This window comes from Martes martes (assembly GCF_963455335.1).
Source record: "Martes martes genome assembly, chromosome: 11".
Classification (NCBI taxonomy): Eukaryota; Metazoa; Chordata; class Mammalia; order Carnivora; family Mustelidae; genus Martes; species Martes martes.
Genome location: NC_137899.1, coordinates 59,736,888 through 59,754,620, shown reverse-complemented (window position 1 = coordinate 59,754,620; position 17,733 = coordinate 59,736,888). Strand labels below are relative to the sequence as shown.

Genomic DNA, 17,733 nt, shown 5'->3' with positions numbered 1-17,733 from the left:
CCCCAAGTTTCTCTTTCCCTGGAAAGGAAGGATATCAGCCCTGCTCCTTCCTAGCCCATCAGCCTTTCTTCTTTTGGACTCCAGCTCTGGAGACCGGGCTTCGAGCTCTCGCTTACTCTCCTCCTCTCTCCCCGGAAAACCCCCCAACTCCAGACGCAAGTTAAGCAAATATTTGTAGCTGCCAGTAAATTCCAGCGGCTTTTTATAGCGCGGCTCTCTGCGCCCGGGGCCAAGTCGTGCTGCTAAATATTGCTGACCACTTTTTCTTTTATGGCTTTCATGTCACTTAGCTATTGAGAGTAAGATGGATTTGCGCGGAGCCCTCACCGCGCTGCGATTCTCGCCCCCCCAGGTCTGCGCGGGGCGGCCATTGGCGGCGGAGCGTCACGTGACCGCGGGGGCGTGCCAATGTGCGCCCTCACGGGTGTCAAGCCCCTGTCAGAGTGTGCGATCAAGATTGTGAAACAACGCGATGCAAAAAGCGACCTACTACGACAGCTCTGCGATCTACGGTGGCTACCCCTACCAGGCAGCCAACGGGTTCGCTTATAATGCCAGTCAGCAGCCGTACCCGGCGTCCGCGGCACTGGGCGCTGATGGCGAGTACCACCGACCCGCCTGTTCCCTCCAGTCGCCCACCAGCGGCGGGGGCCACCCCAAGGCTCACGAGCTGAGCGAGGCGTGTCTGCACACCCTGAGCGGCCCGCCCAGCCAGCCCCCGGGCCTGGGCGAGCCACCTCTGGCCCCGCCGCCGCCCCAGGCCGCGCCCCCAGCTCCACAGCAGCCTCAACCCCCGCCGCAGCCCCCAGCACCGGCTCCTGCCGCGCCCCCTCCCCCCTCTTCAGTTTCCCCACCTCAGAATGCCAGCAGCAACCCAACCCCCGCCAGCGCAGCCAAGAGCCCCCTACTCAACTCACCCACCGTGGCCAAACAAATCTTCCCCTGGATGAAAGAGTCTCGGCAAAACACAAAGCAGAAAACAAGCGGCTCCAGCTCAGGTAAATGGTGCCTTCTGGAGGAGGGTCCTCTGGCCTGGCTCCCGCTACCCACCCCCTCCGCCCCCCAGCCATCTCCAGCCACAGCCAGTACAGTCTGGGAGCGCTGGAACACATTCAAGAGTGAACTGCTCCTTCTCCTTCAACTATGGGGGTGACAGGACTCTGTCTGACCAGGAAACCCCAGAGAAAGACCGGATGGGAGTCTCTCTTGACTTCTCCAAGAGCAAGTGGGGCCTAGGCAGCTTGGAATCCCTTCTTATTCCACTCTTGGAGTTAGGACCTTTAGGCACAACAAACCTGAGCTCCACACTCTCTTTTTAGCACAAGTCGTCATTTCTTTCTTTCTTTCTTTCTTCTTCTTCTTCTTCTTCTTCTTCTTCTTCTTCTTCTTCTTCTTCTTTTTTTAGATTTTGTTTATTTATTTGACAGAGGGAGACATCACAAGTAGGCAGAGAGGCAGGCAGAGGGAGAGGGGGAAGCAAGCTCCCTGCTGAGCAGAGAGCCCGATGTGGGGGCTCAGTCCCAGGACCCTGAGACCATGACCTGAGCCTGAAGGCAGAGGCTTAACCCACTGAGCCACCCAGGTGCTCCACAAGTCCTTATTCTAATGAAACAGTGACATCCACTCCACACTGAAATGTGGCAGGATAAAAGCACGCCTAGTCACCATCCAAGTGAGAATTCAAGCTTTGGTTATAAACAGAGCCTATTTTTAATTTTTGCTCCAGTAGATGGAGTGGCTGCCTTACCTCTGGGAAGGCCCTACTCAGACTTAGTACAATGAAGGCAGCCAGAGATCTCCTGGGGGAGGGGATTTGGACTTGTCATGCTAATAAGAACCACATGGGCCTCCAGGAACTAGACTGAAGGACAGGTCCTGGGTCTTGGGCTTCCCAGCATCTTGGTTACCTTTTCCCTTGCCTTCTCCAGTTGCCAGTACTCTGCTCTAGGCCTCAGCATCTGGGACCACCCCACCACCACCCCGCCCCAGAGTCTGAGATTTGGGAGTGGAGGGGAAGATAGGAGGGCACAAGATTAGGGGGTGAAAATGGGGAGGCTGCTTGATGACACCAAGAGCCCTAATTAATAAGACCCAGAGTCAGGGGCCTGGGTCACCCCACCAGAAATTGGTACTTTCAATGGGATCTCTTCCTTTGCACACAGAAGGCTTTTCAGATTAGGGCTTCCACTCCATCCATCTCCACTGGGTAGACTAAATAAGTGGCCAGTTGAGGCAACTGTCCAATCCTTCAGTCAGACAGTGAATTAGGGAAAGGTTTATTCAGTGTATTAGGTGCCCCACATTTCAGTTACTGTGAAGGGAATGAACATGGGAGACCCGCCCACAGGGAGCCTGTAGTCTGATATGCCTGAAGGATCAGTAAATGATTCAGAAAGTGAATAGCTCCAGGAAGGCAAACTGGGGGTTCTGCTTTTCTTTCCTTACCTCTCCTCCCTTAAGGGAAGCTTATGACTTGCAACTTGACCGAAGGAGGGGCTAGCTACCCAGCTACTGGCACTATTTCCCCACCAGGACAGAGGAGGGGACCTAGTTCCTCATCCCCTTTTCTGGGCCCTGACAGAGGGCTCTTGGAGCCTGGAGCAACTGAGGGACCTGGAGGGGTCAGGGGCTAGGCGGGGCGTGAGGCAGCCCCTGATGGCTCTCTTCCTTTCTCCTTTGCTGTCTCCTCTGTCCTCGCAGGGGAGAGCTGCGCTGGCGACAAGAGCCCGCCTGGGCAGGCTTCGTCCAAACGGGCGCGCACCGCCTACACGAGCGCGCAGCTGGTGGAGCTGGAGAAGGAGTTCCACTTCAACCGCTACCTGTGCCGGCCGCGCCGGGTGGAGATGGCCAACCTGCTGAACCTCACTGAGCGCCAGATCAAGATCTGGTTCCAGAATCGCCGCATGAAGTACAAGAAGGATCAGAAGGGCAAGGGCATGCTGACGTCATCAGGGGGCCAGTCCCCAAGTCGCAGCCCCGTGCCCCCTGGTGCGGGCGGCTATCTGAACTCTATGCATTCGCTGGTTAACAGCGTCCCGTATGAGCCCCAGTCGCCCCCGTCTTTCTCCAAGCCTCCCCAGGGCGCCTATGGGCTGCCCCCCGCCTCCTACCCCGCACCCCTGCCAAGCTGCGCGCCCCCACCGCCCCCACAGAAGCGCTACACCGCGGCGGGGGCGGGGGCGGGGGGTACACCCGACTATGACCCACACGCGCATGGCCTGCAGGGCAACGGCAGCTATGGGACCCCACACTTACAGGGAAGCCCCGTCTTCGTGGGGGGCAGCTATGTGGAGCCCATGAGCAACTCTGGGCCTGCCCTCTTTGGCCTAACTCACCTCCCCCACGCCGCCTCGGCAGCCATAGACTACGGGGGTGCTGGGCCGCTGGGCAGCGGCCACCATCACGGGCCCGGGCCAGGGGAGCCGCACCCCACCTACACGGACCTTACCGCCCACCATCCTTCTCAGGGAAGAATTCAGGAAGCCCCCAAGCTCACCCACCTGTGATGGTGGGCTCGGGGCTGCGCGCCAGGAGAGTCCCTCTGCCCCCACCTTTCTTCGTTTACTTTTTTTTGGTTTGGTTTTAAGGTTCTTCCTGCCCTCCCTTTTTTCTCCTCCGCCCCGTCTACCCCCCACCCCCACCCCGTTTTGTTTTCCTTGGTAACGCGTTTTTATAGTTTATGTGACGTAGCAATCTTGGTTGCTGGAATGGCTGTCAGTATCAGTAGCGATGTTTATCTCCTCCCACCCCTCGCTCGGCCGCGGGCCCTGCACCCTTTACCTTCTCTATTCTTTGATCAGAAACAGGGTATATGAACAAATTTTCTAGCCGAGTTCTTCAATGTGAATTTGTTCGTACATTATGGCTCCCGAGGGGAAGCAGTTACTTTTTTTTTTTAATTTTTAGGTTTTTTTTTTTAATTGCACTTCTTGTAAAGAGCGAGAAAAAATCAAAGGCGCTTTGAAACAGGGGCTCCCTGTGCAAGGATGACTAAGTGTACGTCTTTCCGTGTGTGTATGCTGGTGAACAGTCAGATTTATTTATATTTTTTTTGCAAGCATTGAATAATCTAAGTTTTAAATATTATTTATCCCCATCCGTTCGTATTTATATTAAAGAAATTCTGTACCCTGATTGTTCAGAAGGTTTCTTGGGCCTTTTGTTCAATAGTGTATTGGCGTACATAGAAAAAAATTTTTTTATTTGAAAGGGAAATATAATTCCTTTATAAAAACGGTAATGATGCAATAATACCAGAGAGGATCCAGCTTTTGAAAACAGTGATTTAGGATTGTAACATCCGGCGAAACTGAAAAAAAAAATCTGTAAACGTGAAAAATGCTAGATTTGTTTTGAGAGTTCTACATTCCTTGCTGCTCACATTCTGAGAAACTAAACAAAAAAAATAAATAAATAAAGTTTTTATTCTGAATAATATCCGTGTTCAGAAGGGGTTCTTTGGCCGAAGATGGGGGTCTGCGTGGAATTAAGACAGAGGCGAAGTGGCTGAGCAGGCCGCGGCAAGCCTTCCAGCTCCGGGAGTGCGGCCTGGCCAGGCGGCTCGCCTGGGAGCACGGCGAATTCTTGGGAAGGCTGCAGGAGCTCCCCGAGGCGGGCAGTTCTGGAAAGGCCGAGCGCCAGCCCGCTGGGCTGCCTGATTCCCAGCTGCCGCGGAGGGGCCTGCGCGGCCGCAGGGGCTGCGGGCTGCTGACTGCGGGACAAACAAAAGGCATCCGGCCCGAAGCGCGGCGGGGACGCACAGGTGCCTGAGAGGCCCCGCTGGGGAGTAAGGCAGGGGTGTCTTCTCCAAGATCTTCCTCCAGGTCAAAGCGGACCAGCCAGTGCTTTAACCCTGGGAATCATAAGCCATGCGGAGGATGCAGAGTATTTTCTGGAGCAACCGGACTCTCTGTGGATGCTCTTCGGTCCCTTATCGCGCCAGGAGGAGAGAATGGCTCTTAAAATCGCTACTGGGAGCTAGGCGGCTGGAAGGAGACAGAGCTTCACCCAGGTCTCCAGCAGAAGAAAGGCTGAACTCCCAGGAGCCTCCCCAAGCCCTTCCCTGGACTGCTGGCGTCCCAGCTTCTTCTTCATCCCGGAATTTAGGATTTGGCATCCTCTGGATTTATTTCCTCTCCTTCATCCCTCCTCACTCTCCTTTTATGGTCCCCGGGGAGGAGGAGAAAGAAAGGAGATTGGTATCTTTCTAATAAAAATGCAATTTTATAAGTACTTCTTTCATTTGATGCTGCAGGAGCTAAACATTACATTTCTACTCCTGGACTGAAGATAGGGCTGCCAGCTGACTGGCTGGCAGACCAAAAGCAGGCACAGGAAAGGGAAATATTTTTATTTTCATATTAAAGAATTGCTTGGAGAAGGAACCAAATTCAGAACGTGAAAACCTCATGACTGTATCCCCATCAACATCCCCTTTCTAAATTGGAAGTGAGAAACCACCTGCGTCTCGGATCAGAAGCATCTGATGTGAGAAATAAATCCTCCTTCTCCCTGGATTGTATCTTTCAGAGACGGAGATGAAAAATGTCGCCATTTTGTTTGCAATCCAAAATATCCATCATCATGGCCTCTATCTTTCCCCTGAGAAGCTCCCTCAGATGATCTTTAGAAATAGGCCCTGGAGCCATTTTGGGATATCTCCTGGGTCCACAGGAGCTGCTTTTAGGGAACCTTCTCACATTTTAAGAAAAAGAAAAATGCTCGGAAGATGCAAAGCCAGGGAGCTGTAGAGATCTGGGTGTTTCTCTCACAGCCAGAGATGCTTCTCCCATACCTGTCTGGGGGCTCTTGAGACACATATATGTTTTTCTGGATTTTTAAAGAGTTTGGGTTATGGAAGGAATAGATTTGCTCCCTACCCCACCCCAACCTCCCTGCCAAAATATGGCGCACCTCAGAAATGCAGAGGCTGGAAATCCAGTCTTTGTGAGGACTGGAGCTTCCGCTGTTTTGGTTGTTCAGATCTGAACTGAACAGGCTAAGCAACCACAGAAGTCTTTCTATGAGTAATAATTTTACAGACGTATATAAAATTACCTGGCAAAATAAGGAACAGTGGAGACAGAGTGCAAGGGAGAGAGCGAGAGAGAGAGAGAGAGAGGGAGAGAACGAGCTAGCCAGCGCTATCCATTCACAGAGGAAAATCTTTCGGAGATACCACTGTTTGAACCCATTTCTAAAATCTACCGTTTAGCTGAGAGGCAACTGGTTTGGAGGCATCGTCCTTCCCTCAGGGCACGGATTTTTAAATGAGATTCCAGTATGATTTCCCATATCTTAGCAGTCAAAACATTCATTTTAGGTTTCAAAGAAAAAAAATATTGATCTCACCTTCAGCTTCTAAGATATTAAAAGTAAGTCCTTATTGAAATATTCCTGAGTTAAAGTAATAGATTTGGGGAAGATTTCAGTGTTGAATGGTCAAAGAAAAGGGTTTGCTTCCAGATGGTATTTGAATTAAGGCCGCTGAGGCGAGCAGAAAGCTCTCACCCACGCAGCCCCTGACAAAGCCTCAGCAATATGGGGGCAGCGCTGTTCCCTCTCCTTAACTCCCCCTCCCCTTAACCCCTCAATATTATTTCTGTAAGAACAAATGCCAAAGCCACTATCCCAGAATGTGCAAAAGCACCTTTCCTAAAAGCCGCCTTATAACTCTTCCTGCTGCCAAAAAGATCTTTAAAAAGACTAGTTTTCCTTGTTTACTTGCGTTTCCTGCTCTCCTCTTTGCTCGGCCACATTTGATCTTGGAAAGAGCTCGAAGCTGAAATGTGTTCTTAAGGGCCAGAAGCTGTCAAGGCTTTTGGTGAGCAAGATTGATCGCACCCAGACTTCCTTCAGAGCTTTGTTTGGAATAAAAGCAAGAAAACTGAAAAACCTCACATTTTCCAAAATAGCATCTCTATCTGTAAGGCGATGCTCTGGGCTAGTCAATGACGGAGGCCACTTTATATCTAATTTCCACCCAAGCCCCCTTTGATGCCGGCCTCAGAAATGGAGTCCTAGCCTCGTGCCGTGGCCGGCCTTTCTTGTTTTCTGCGTAGATTTCTTTCCCCCACCAACCTCTCTCTCCCTGGCCATCAGAATGATTTATTTTCCTGCCACGGATGCCTGCCGGCCTGGGGGAGTCTGATCACTTGGTCCATTTCAAAGGAAGCAAAAGCGAATCATCATCCTCAGGGTCTGAGAGAAAAGAGATACCTTCAGATTTCTCTCTCAGCCTCTTCCCCCTCTTTCTGGCTCGGTGGATTTTTAAAAAGTTATTGTTTGGTACCTAAAGGTGTTATCTTTTGAAACCTCCAGCACAGTCCAAGATGCCCAAGTCTCAAGTCTCCGAATTGGAAAAAAAAGAGAGCGTGAACAGAGGATAGAGAATCTTTATAATTCCTCCTGAGGTTGTCCTCTCTCACCCGCGGTATGTTTCCCACAGCAAAACCTGAGTGCAAACATCCCAGGTGGCCAAGGAGCAGGCAGAAAGGTGCAGGAGACAATTTGGGCTGCCAGAGAGCACGTTTTGCATCTGAACCCACGAGCCCACAATCAGAGCGACAAGGACCAGGAGAAGAAGGAGAGGAAAAGGAAAAGAAAAAAAGAGAGAGAGAGAGAAAGGAACAAGCACCTTCTCCCTCCCTGCTGCTAACTTCCAACAGACTTCCTGGAAATCAGAAATACTCACCGCACCCGAGCCCTACGGGTATGAAACCCAGAATACCAGGAGCCGCAGGAGCCTGCTCCAGGTGGCACTGCTTTGGGTGGCCGCCGCCCTGGCTACAGGGATTTGGACACATGGACCTGGGGTTGTTGTCTTGCTTGGCACATGCATCTATCTTTCTCGAGCCACTCTTGAAAAGTTGATGGCACGGGAGGTCGGGAAGCTTCGAGAGCCGCCTCCCGTCTTCCGCTTCCCTCTGGAGCCAGATGCATAGCTGCGGTGGAAAAGCCGGCTAACAATGGGCCAGGGTCCCGGTCCGGGGGCGCGGACTCTGAGCTGGGCTTTGGGAGGGGGGCGAGGGCATACGGGAGGGGTTTGGGGAAGGAGAGATGGATAGAAGTGAGAGGGAAGGGGAGAGGGGAGAAGAGGGAAAAAGAAGAAAAGAGGGAAAGACGGAGAGGAAGGAAAACAGAGATCACTTCCGAGATCCAGGAACTGGTTTTAGAAAAGGCAGAGGAGGAAAAGGAAATAAAAGAAGAGAGACCCCAAAATGAACCCTCTCTGTTCTGTGTATCCTCTCTCTTCTCTCTCTCTCTCTCTTCCCTCTCCTTCTCTCCCTCCCTCCCTCCTTCCCTCTTCCCTCTCTCTTTCTTCTCCCGGTCTCATCTCCCCTCTCCCTCTGCTCCTTCCTCCTGCTTTAGCAGAACTTATGTGGCTGGGATGCGGGGCTCTCGGGTGTCAAAACTTTGAAGATTAATGGATTACTTTGTTAATGACTGCAGGCGTCAGACTGAGGTGCTTAAATGATTTGTGAGGTGCGAGGCGTCTTCCCGACAGTCCCAAACAATGCGCGGAGTGTGCGGGGGAGGCAGAGGGCAGCCGCCGGCGGGCCGGCAGCAGGGCTCACACTCGCACACACTCGCACTCCACACACTCCCAGGCGCACACACCAGATCTGTGCTAATCAGGAGGCAGGCAGGCACCCTCGCCCCCACGCACTCCCGGGCATCCCCACCCACACCCACATATATGTATTTTTGCCCTGAAAAAAGTGTAAATAAAGCCTCGCTGGCCCCCAATGAGGCGTTCCTTCCCGACTTTTTTGGATCAATCAAACAGACAGTGGCTTCTTTTGATTAAAGCCCAAATTGTCATTGGGCAGAAGCAATCATGTGACAGCCAATTCGGTCCAATTTCAACCTTGTCTCCATGAATTCAATAGTTTAATAGTAGCGCGGTCCCCATACGGCTGTAATCAGTGAATTAGAAAAAAAACACCCCAGCAGCGATCTTCTATGATAGATTTTTTTTTTCCTCTGCTCTCGCCTTTTTCCTGGGCCTTGCCCCCCCAAAGCCCCTCCAGAAGAGGGAACTTTTTCTCCGAGGGGGCTCCAAGGAGAAGGCCATGAATTACGAATTTGAGCGAGAGATTGGTTTTATCAATAGCCAGCCGTCGCTCGCTGAGTGCCTGACATCTTTTCCCCCTGTCGCTGATACATTTCAAAGTTCATCAATCAAGACCTCGACGCTTTCACACTCGACACTGATTCCTCCTCCTTTTGAGCAGACCATTCCCAGCCTGAACCCGGGCAGTCACCCTCGCCACGGCGCTGGCGGCCGCCCCAAGCCGAGCCCCGCGGGCAGCCGCGGCAGCCCAGCGCCCGCCGGCGCCCTGCAGCCGCCCGAGTACCCCTGGATGAAGGAGAAGAAGGCGGCCAAGAAAACCGCGCTGCCGCCCGCCTCTGCCGCCGCCGCCGCCGCCGCCGCCGCCGCCGCCACCGGCCCTGCCTGCCTCAGCCACAAAGGTCAGTCCAGAGACTTGGCCCCAGGTCCCAGGACCCTTCTCCCCTTCTGGGCTGCCCGGGGAGCGGTTATGGGGGAGGGGAGCGTGGGCTGGGAGAGAAGGGGGAGAGAGAGGGAGGGATGCTTGGCTGCCTTCCCTTCCCCTGTGGGCTCAGGAGTGGGTTTGATGGAGAGAAAAGGGATCCTGCGCTGCACAATGAGACATATATATATTTTTAAGAAGGGGGGGGAAACTTTCCCTAACTTGTGTAATGTGGGATGATTTATTTGAGTTGGAACTGACCTCCTCTTGTCTAGTTGTCCTAGAGTTTGGCTTTTTGACAGTAATGAAGAGTGATAGATCGCTCTTGCTCAGCTAAGCAGCTGATGCATTAATTATAAATTGTGGTGTGGCTAATATAAAGTTTGCTCCCGGATGGAGAGGTTGGGGGGAGCCACAGGCAGGAATCTGATGGAGGTGGAAGAGATGGGGTCTTCCGCGGCTGGGCTCCCAGGAAAGGCAGCACAATAGCTCTACTGCATCCAGGGGCGGCCATTTTGTTGCAGTTGATCTTTTCTGCTATATTTATTCTCCAGTGGAATAACCCCGCTCGGACCCCTCCACCTCCAACTGTGCGTGTGTCTCTTGTTGGTTTCCCTTTCCGCAGAATCCCTGGAAATCGCCGATGGCAGCGGCGGGGGCTCGCGGCGCCTGAGAACTGCTTACACCAACACGCAGCTTTTAGAGCTGGAAAAAGAATTTCATTTCAACAAGTACCTTTGCAGACCCCGAAGGGTGGAAATTGCAGCGCTGCTGGATTTGACTGAGAGACAAGTGAAAGTGTGGTTTCAGAACCGGAGGATGAAGCACAAGAGGCAGACCCAGTGCAAGGAGAACCAAAACAGCGAAGGGAAATTTAAAAGCCTGGAAGACTCTGAGAAAGTGGAGGAGGACGAGGAGGAGAAGTCGCTCTTTGAGCAAGCCCTTAGCGTCTCCGGGGCCCTTCTGGAGAGGGAAGGTTACACTTTTCAGCAAAATGCCCTCTCTCAGCAGCAGGCTCCCAATGGACACAATGGCGACTCCCAAAGTTTCCCAGTTTCGCCTTTAACCAGCAATGAGAAAAATCTGAAACATTTTCAGCACCAGTCACCCACTGTTTCTAACTGCTTGTCAACAATGGGCCAGAACTGTGGCTCTGGCCTAAACAATGACAGTCCCGAGGCCCTCGAGGTCCCCTCTTTGCAGGACTTTAACGTTTTTTCCACAGATTCCTGCCTGCAGCTTTCAGATGCTGTCTCGCCCAGTTTGCCAGGTTCCCTGGACAGTCCTGTAGATATTTCAGCTGACAGCTTTGACTTTTTTACAGACACACTCACCACAATCGACTTGCAGCATCTGAATTACTAAAAACATTAAAGCAAAACAAAGCATCACAAAACAAAAACCCCTTTGACTAGGTGGTTTGGCCTTCTTTTATTCCGAGAGAGTTGATTTTTATTTTCTTTTCTTCTTGACCTACACTGTCTGTCCTCTAAATGTGGAAGATTTTCTGTTTAGTGAGTCTCCTGGTCCAGTTTCAGAGCCATCTTTTACAGATTAGTTTGGAGTTTTAGTTGTTCTAAATCGAATCCAACGACCCTCTATGTGATTTTCTGAAAGCAATATATGAGGCCTGCAAGAAAGTGATCATATAATTGTATCTTCACTTTCTTTTTATTTTTGTATTACCTTAGGATGCATTGTCATGAGTATTTTTGGTAGAATAAATTCTCCTTTGCTATAAGTAGCTTTCTTATTTTTTTCTTCCCCCCCTCTTTCTCAAGGCTCATAACGGTTTCTTTTTCCTCCTTTAGTCTAACTTGGTAAATAAAATTCTGGTCACAATTCATCTTCTTTTTTTTCAATTTTAATATATTTATTAAGGGGGCATGTTCAAAGTCTTCAATAGACACCAACGAAAAGAAAGCCAGAAAATGGTTAGAACTTCCAAGAAGTGGTTTTTTTTTTTCTTTCTTTCTTTTTAAAGGGAATGGATTTGGTTTTTCAGTGTAGAGGTTCAAGCCATAGATTTAAATTGGTAATAGAAGCAGGATTGGGCAGCCTCAGAGTTGGGCCAAGCCCAAGCCTTTGAAAGTGGAGAAATAAAGTGCCTACAGAAACCCCCAACTCCAGGGAGGAGAAACATGGAGTTTCTTTAACAAGCTACCAGTCTTCAGGTCAATAACTAAGTTATCAACAATTCATTTATTTATACACATTTGTTTCAAACATCTACATTCCAACCCCTCCCCCACAATCCCGGAAACATTTTCAGTGCGGTTGATTAGTCTCCCAGCTGTTGATGGGTCCAGGCAAACAGACCTAAAAGGTAGAGAAAAACAAAAACAAAACAAAACAATAGTTACTAGCTGGAAAATGCACTTCAGAAAGGGTTCTCTCCAATCCTCTGGTTCAGTCATTCTAGGATTCTTTTTTCAGGGATAGAAAAATCAATATTTCATTCTTAAATCTGTTTACATGACACATAATGGATCATTAAAGCTGTGAAGTCAGGTTACCAAGTTGAGATTTAAAATGGAGAGTTTCTGCGTCCCAGGTTATAAATTAACCCAGTTTCTGGAGAGAGAAAGAGAAAAAGCACTTTAAATGAAATATCAATAAAATGTGATCTAGGGCACGTTACTGGGTTGTTCTGGTTTTTTCCCCCTTTCTTACATCTCCCCATGCTGTTTTTTCCCTCCCTGAGCTCTGCTGTGATGGCTACTAACTTACCGTGAGAAAACGCAGCCTGTAAGCAACATGTGCGGGGGAGGGGGCTCTTAATAGGTAAGGCTTGGAAATTACGGTGAAATCGCGGTCTTTCTCCATGGGTTTGTACCCTACCTTTCTCCAGCCCCTTGCCCCCTAAATCCTGGCAGCGGTGGAGGCGTGTGAGGACCCCGGCGGGTCTCCAGCCCCAGGCGCGGAGTTGAGCAGGGCGGCCGGGCCGCAGCCAGGGCTGCGCCGCTGCTGTTTGCGATTCGTCCTACGCTCATAAATCAAACGCTTTCTATGAATGAGAATGTCATCAAAGAGATCAATTGCAGGAACACATGCACAAATAAAAATCCTCTTACGTATTTGCCGGGGATCCCCGTCCGAAAGCATTAAGTTAGAAGGCGTTTAGTCATAATTCATTTTTATTGCTCTTTTAAAACAACAGCTTGGCTGAGCTGCGGATGCCATGAACAGCTCCGGGCCTCGGCGGCGTTTTGTCTCCTCCTTGCTCCTTCCCTTTCTAGTAGAAGAGCCCTGAAAGAGGCGCTTTGAGGCCAGCAAGTCGCTTGCAGGCCATCATTTAAATAGAAACCAAGCTCTCCTTTCACCCACTCTCCCAGGGCATTTAAAGAGACTTTAGCACGAGTCGTGGGGCGCAGGCCTACACGCTCAGAAAACCAGGGTCTTGTACAAGGCGGTATGAACCCCGGGGTTTCGTGGGGGTGGGGAAAGCACGGAGCTACGGAAGCCTCACGGGCTCGAGGCCAGACTAGGCTGCCTTTGTAAGCAACACCGGGAGAGCAGCGCTCTGGGCGGTCAGCCGGGGCGGAGCAGGCTCGGCTTCAAGAGTCCGGCCTGCCGGGAGCCGGGAGCAGTGCGCCGAGGTGGGTCGGTCGCCGGCCCGAGTCCTTGCGGGCTTACGTGCAAGTGCATGCATGTGGTCCCAAGAAACACACTCCCACCCGTGCTGGCGCGGGAATGAGGCCCGGAGGGAGGAAGAGAAGTGGAAAGAGTGGAGAGCCGAGGCCGAGAACTAGCAGAGGAAGGAGAGCGGTTGCGGCCCCGGGCGGCTTTGTGGCTCAAGTCCTGCGGCAAAGGGGGTTGCGCGAACCCCGGCTGAAGAAGCCAACAAAGGGACAAGAATGAGGCCAGGGGAAAGAACGTCCTTCGGTTCGGAAAGCTGATCGTCCGCAATGCCTGCACCGACCCTCTCACGTCCTACCTCCTCCTCGACAGGAGCCCCTTCTCTCCCCATCGTTGGAAGCCTGGAGCTCCCAAGGAAGCCGCCTCCAGGAAGGCCGCCTTTCCTTTTCCCTTCCTGAAGATGAACACCCCCAGGTGCTGAAATTGGGGCAGGAATTCTTTTCCTCTCCGTGCTCTCTCTTAACCGTGGTTGGGGATGGGTCAAAGGTCACAGAAAAATACCGTTTCAAAAGAAAATGTTTGGGGGGAAATGTTTCTTTGCTACTGAGGGAATCCGTAGTCAAATGTCTGCAAGAGTTCCCCTCATGGGTGGGGGCAGGTTGGGGGGAGGGAGACTTTTATATGTGGAAAACAGAATGCAGAAAGGTTGACTAACACGTTTGAAATGTGCATGCCTCAAGCAAAACTTCCTTCTTCTAACTGGGGAGGGAAAGCTAGAGGGGAGTGGGAACCCCATCCTCAGATAAATTTTATCAGTGATTCCGATGTGGTAAACACGGTCAGGGAAAAATCTATACTGCATCGCCTGCAAAGCTTCTTGGATGATCTCTGGATTTCTTTTACCTAAGAATGCATCAATTCTCGGTCTCAGTTCGGCATTTTCTCTCTACAAGCCAAGGGTTGACACGAAACCCAATAGTAAACAGCAATTAACGACCCCGTCAGCATCAGGGTAGGATGAAGGTGATGGAGAACAGGACCCCTGGCCTGGGAAGACGCTCAGATTTGCACGCGTCTCTCTAGGGAAAGACTTGAAGGTTCGCACAAGGAACTACACAGTCAGTTACAAAGGGGAGGAGGTGTTGTTGGGGAAGAAGAAAATATCCCGTCCACCATCAGCCATCTGTCCACCGCCCCTCCCACCTGCCAGCCCCTACCCACTTCAGACGTGGAGTAGAATGGGGGGGGGCGGCGGCTAGTGGATAAAAGAAACCCTACCACTCCTAACATTCCCCCTCCAGAAAACGAGCACCATTGCGGGGGGGGGCGTCCAGCGTATTCTGTTGGGCTGTGGTCTCGTCCTTTGAGGCCCTAGCGGGAGCGCGCAGGCTCCTGGGTCCCAGGGAGCCGGCAGATGGCCTGCAGCGCGCCGCCCGGCCCCCACGCCGGCCACGTCCGCTAGCGTCATCTTTCTCCCCCGCCTCCTACCCTTCAAAATCCAGCCGCCGAGCTGCTCCGGATCCCGTAGGGCTCCCGCAGCAAAGCTGAGTGGGGAGGAGAAAGGGGCGGAGAGCGAGGAGAGAGGGAGGGCGAAGAGCACGGCCACCCCCGGCCTTTTCCGGCAAGCTTAACTCCTACCAATCACCCGCTCCCGAGCGTCGAATTACAGAACCTCCTCATTGCCGCGCTAATAATCGGTTGGGGTGGAGGGAGTAGGCTTCAGGGACCCTCCTTGGAGAAGGGAAGTTTTTTTTTTCTTCCTTGCTCTTGTCCCCCGCACGCCCACCCGGGGTTCTCCAGGCCAACCCTCTGCGCACTTCCCTCTCCCTGCGGAGCTTGGAGAGCTGCTGGCCTGGCCTCGTCCTAAGCCACGGTCCTCTGCGCGCCTTACTGCCCCGGCACCACAGCAGGGACTGTGTAGTGAAAGCGCCCGGGGAGCTACCCTTCCTGCTCCGCGCACTGCGGGCTCGGCCCCTGAGCTAGTGGCAGGCCAGCGAGCTCTGGCCCACTGATTCCCGACCCAAGAGAGACGGAGCCCTCTTCCCTTCTCACCTCTTGCCAGTTCATCTCTCAGTGAGCGGTGGGGAGGGGGCGGAGACGAGGATGCCTCCCAGCCCCCACCTCCCGGAGGGGGGGAGAGCGGAGTCGGCGCGCGCAGAGGGTGGCTTCTGCTCCCCTTCGGCCCAGAGCTCCGAAATCTGCCCTTGCAGCCGCCGCAGATGCTGCCGCCGCCTGGGCCGCCTGGGGGGGCGACTGCGCGTCACCTAGACTGAGGAGCGCCGGGGATTTAAATGCCACTGAAACGGTGATCCATCACCGCGGGAGCCAGCAAACTTTCGCAGGAGGCTCCGCCATTGGCTGACATAGTCACGTGCCCCTCCCCCTGCGCCCTCCGCCCTCGCGCCCCCCCTCTTGCGCACTGTACATTCATATCATTTTTCTTCTCCGGCCCCATGGAGGAAGTGAGAAAGTTGGCACGGTCACCCAGGGCTTCGCAGGACCCCGTCCCTCAGTGACAGATGGACAATGCAAGAATGAGCTCCTTCCTGGAATACCCCATCCTCAGCGGAGGCGACTCAGGGACCTGCTCAGCGCGAGCCTACCCTTCCGACCATGGAATTACAACTTTCCAGTCGTGCGCGGTCAGTGCTAACAGCTGTGGCGGCGACGACCGCTTCCTAGTGGGCAGGGGGGTGCAGATCAGCCCACCCCACCACCACCACCACCACCATCACCACCCCCAACCGGCCACCTACCAGACTCCCGGGAACCTGGGGGTGTCCTACTCTCATTCGAGTTGTGGTCCAAGCTACAGCGCGCAGAACTTCGGCGCGCCTTACAGCCCTTACGCGTTAAATCAGGAAGCAGAAGTAAGTGGTGGGTACCCCTCGTGCGCTCCCGCAGTTTACTCTGGAAATCTCTCATCTCCCATGGTCCAGCATCACCACCACCACCACCAGGGTTATGCCGGGGGCGCGGTGGGCTCGCCTCAGTACATTCACCACTCATATGGACAAGAGCACCAGAGCCTGGCCCTGGCCACGTATAATAACTCCTTGTCCCCTCTCCACGCCAGCCACCAAGAAGCCTGTCGCTCCCCTACATCAGAGACGTCTTCTCCAGCGCAGACCTTTGACTGGATGAAAGTCAAAAGAAACCCTCCCAAAACAGGTCAGTCTTGCCATTCCTTGCATGTTCCTTGCTGGTTCTGGAAGGAGCCTATTTGCTTAGTTGCCAAGGAAAATTAATACTTAAAAAAACAACAGCAACAAACAAAACTTCTTGCTTCCCACCGGTGTTGTTCTGTGTGGAGAGATTGCCCAGGTGTGTGGGGCAGAGGAGCATCTGGGATTGTTGCGTTTCTCAAAGGGCTGAGTTTTTCGAGGTTCTGGAGTAGGAAGTGGGTAGGGGTGTGTGTGTGGTGGTGGTGTGTGGTTCCGTTAATATCTCCAGCCTCCATTAATCACGGGTCTGACCATGCTAATGGTTGACTTTGGATTAACACTTTACACCTCATCAGTCACCCAGCCCAGTTTCTGTGGCGAAATTCTCTCTCCCCACTTTACCTGAATGTTGCTCTGGAGCGTGTAGGGGATCTTATATGCATTGTAAAAATGTTTACCCTTCTCTCTCATCGCTCCCCACCATGCCCGCAGGGAAAGTTGGAGAGTACGGCTACGTGGGTCAACCCAATGCAGTGCGCACCAACTTCACCACCAAGCAGCTCACTGAGCTGGAAAAGGAGTTCCACTTCAATAAGTACCTGACGCGGGCCCGTAGGGTGGAGATTGCCGCATCCCTGCAGCTCAATGAGACCCAGGTGAAGATCTGGTTCCAGAACCGCCGGATGAAGCAGAAGAAACGAGAGAAGGAGGGCCTCTTGCCCATCTCTCCTGCTACCCCGCCAGGAAGTGAGGAGAAGGCTGAGGAATCTTCAGAGAAGTCCAGCTCTTCGCCCTGCATTCCTTCCCCGGGATCTTCTACCTCAGACACTCTGACTACCTCCCACTGAGGCCCACCCAGCCCCAGACTCCGCAGCCCAGGCTACTCTGAGGGCTGGGGACTTCTTACCCAAAGCACATTCTTAGCTTATCTTCCTTTCCATTTACAGTCTCTCTCTTCCTTTCTGATCCTATCTGGGAAGCTCCTGGCCAGGATAATGTGTTTCCAGAGAATTCTAGATTAGAGGCTTGATTGGGTGTGTGTGCTAACTCCTTGATGCAGAGTAGGTGCCATAATTAATTTTTTGACAGCCCCAACACCCCTCCCCACTTTTAGGAGATTTCCACAGAATCCGTTCCTTTCAGATGTCCTTTGGAGTATAGTCTCCTTTGCCAGCAGAAACATGTCAGAAGAAGGCCTTTTACCTGCCTGTATATTTACAGTTCTCCCCTACTTTGCCCTTAAAGTAGGAGAGAAAGGAGAGTCCAGGAGCTCGTAAAGAAGAGCTGCACTATGAGCGTGTTTACACAATTAATTCATCCCTTTATTTAATTCAATTTCATGTGTGTGTTTGCTGGTTGTAAATACTTTGTCCTGAGAGATTTATCTTTATACAGATTTTCTAGAAATGTTTAGATTAAGTGACTAAAACAGGGTGGGTAACTCAAAGCTGGTACAATTTTATATGTGATTATAGGTTAAAGAATAAAATCGCTCA

At 52.2% G+C, this 17,733-nt stretch overlaps 3 protein-coding genes across 4 annotated transcripts; all 3 read left to right on the top strand.

The window, feature by feature from the left end:
- Positions 1 to 472: 472 nt before the first annotated feature.
- HOXA3 (homeobox A3) lies at positions 473 to 4,424 on the top strand (the record flags this gene model as incomplete). Its single annotated transcript, XM_080818782.1, has 2 exons — positions 473 to 998; positions 2,701 to 4,424. 2 exons carry the CDS (start codon positions 473 to 475, stop codon positions 3,504 to 3,506), a joined length of 1,332 nt encoding a protein of 443 aa, XP_080674908.1. The 3' UTR covers positions 3,507 to 4,424.
- Positions 4,425 to 8,964: 4,540 nt separating this feature from the next.
- Positions 8,965 to 10,880, top strand: HOXA2 (homeobox A2). The gene is made up of 2 exons (XM_080818553.1): positions 8,965 to 9,474; positions 10,120 to 10,880. The coding sequence occupies exons 1-2, from the start codon at positions 9,075 to 9,077 to the stop codon at positions 10,857 to 10,859; spliced, it is 1,140 nt and encodes a 379-aa protein (XP_080674679.1). The 5' UTR covers positions 8,965 to 9,074; the 3' UTR covers positions 10,860 to 10,880.
- A 4,712-nt stretch (positions 10,881 to 15,592) lies between these two features.
- HOXA1 (homeobox A1) lies at positions 15,593 to 17,085 on the top strand (the record flags this gene model as incomplete). Of its 2 annotated transcripts, none has more annotated exons than XM_080818280.1 (2): positions 15,593 to 16,244; positions 16,730 to 17,085. In XM_080818280.1, 2 exons carry the CDS (start codon positions 15,593 to 15,595, stop codon positions 17,083 to 17,085), a joined length of 1,008 nt encoding a protein of 335 aa, XP_080674406.1. The 2 variants fall into 2 exon arrangements, with proteins under 2 accessions (XP_080674406.1, XP_080674407.1); XM_080818281.1 differs by lacking the exon at positions 16,730 to 17,085 and having other exon boundaries at positions 15,593 to 15,943; positions 16,150 to 16,209.
- Positions 17,086 to 17,733: the final 648 nt, after the last annotated feature.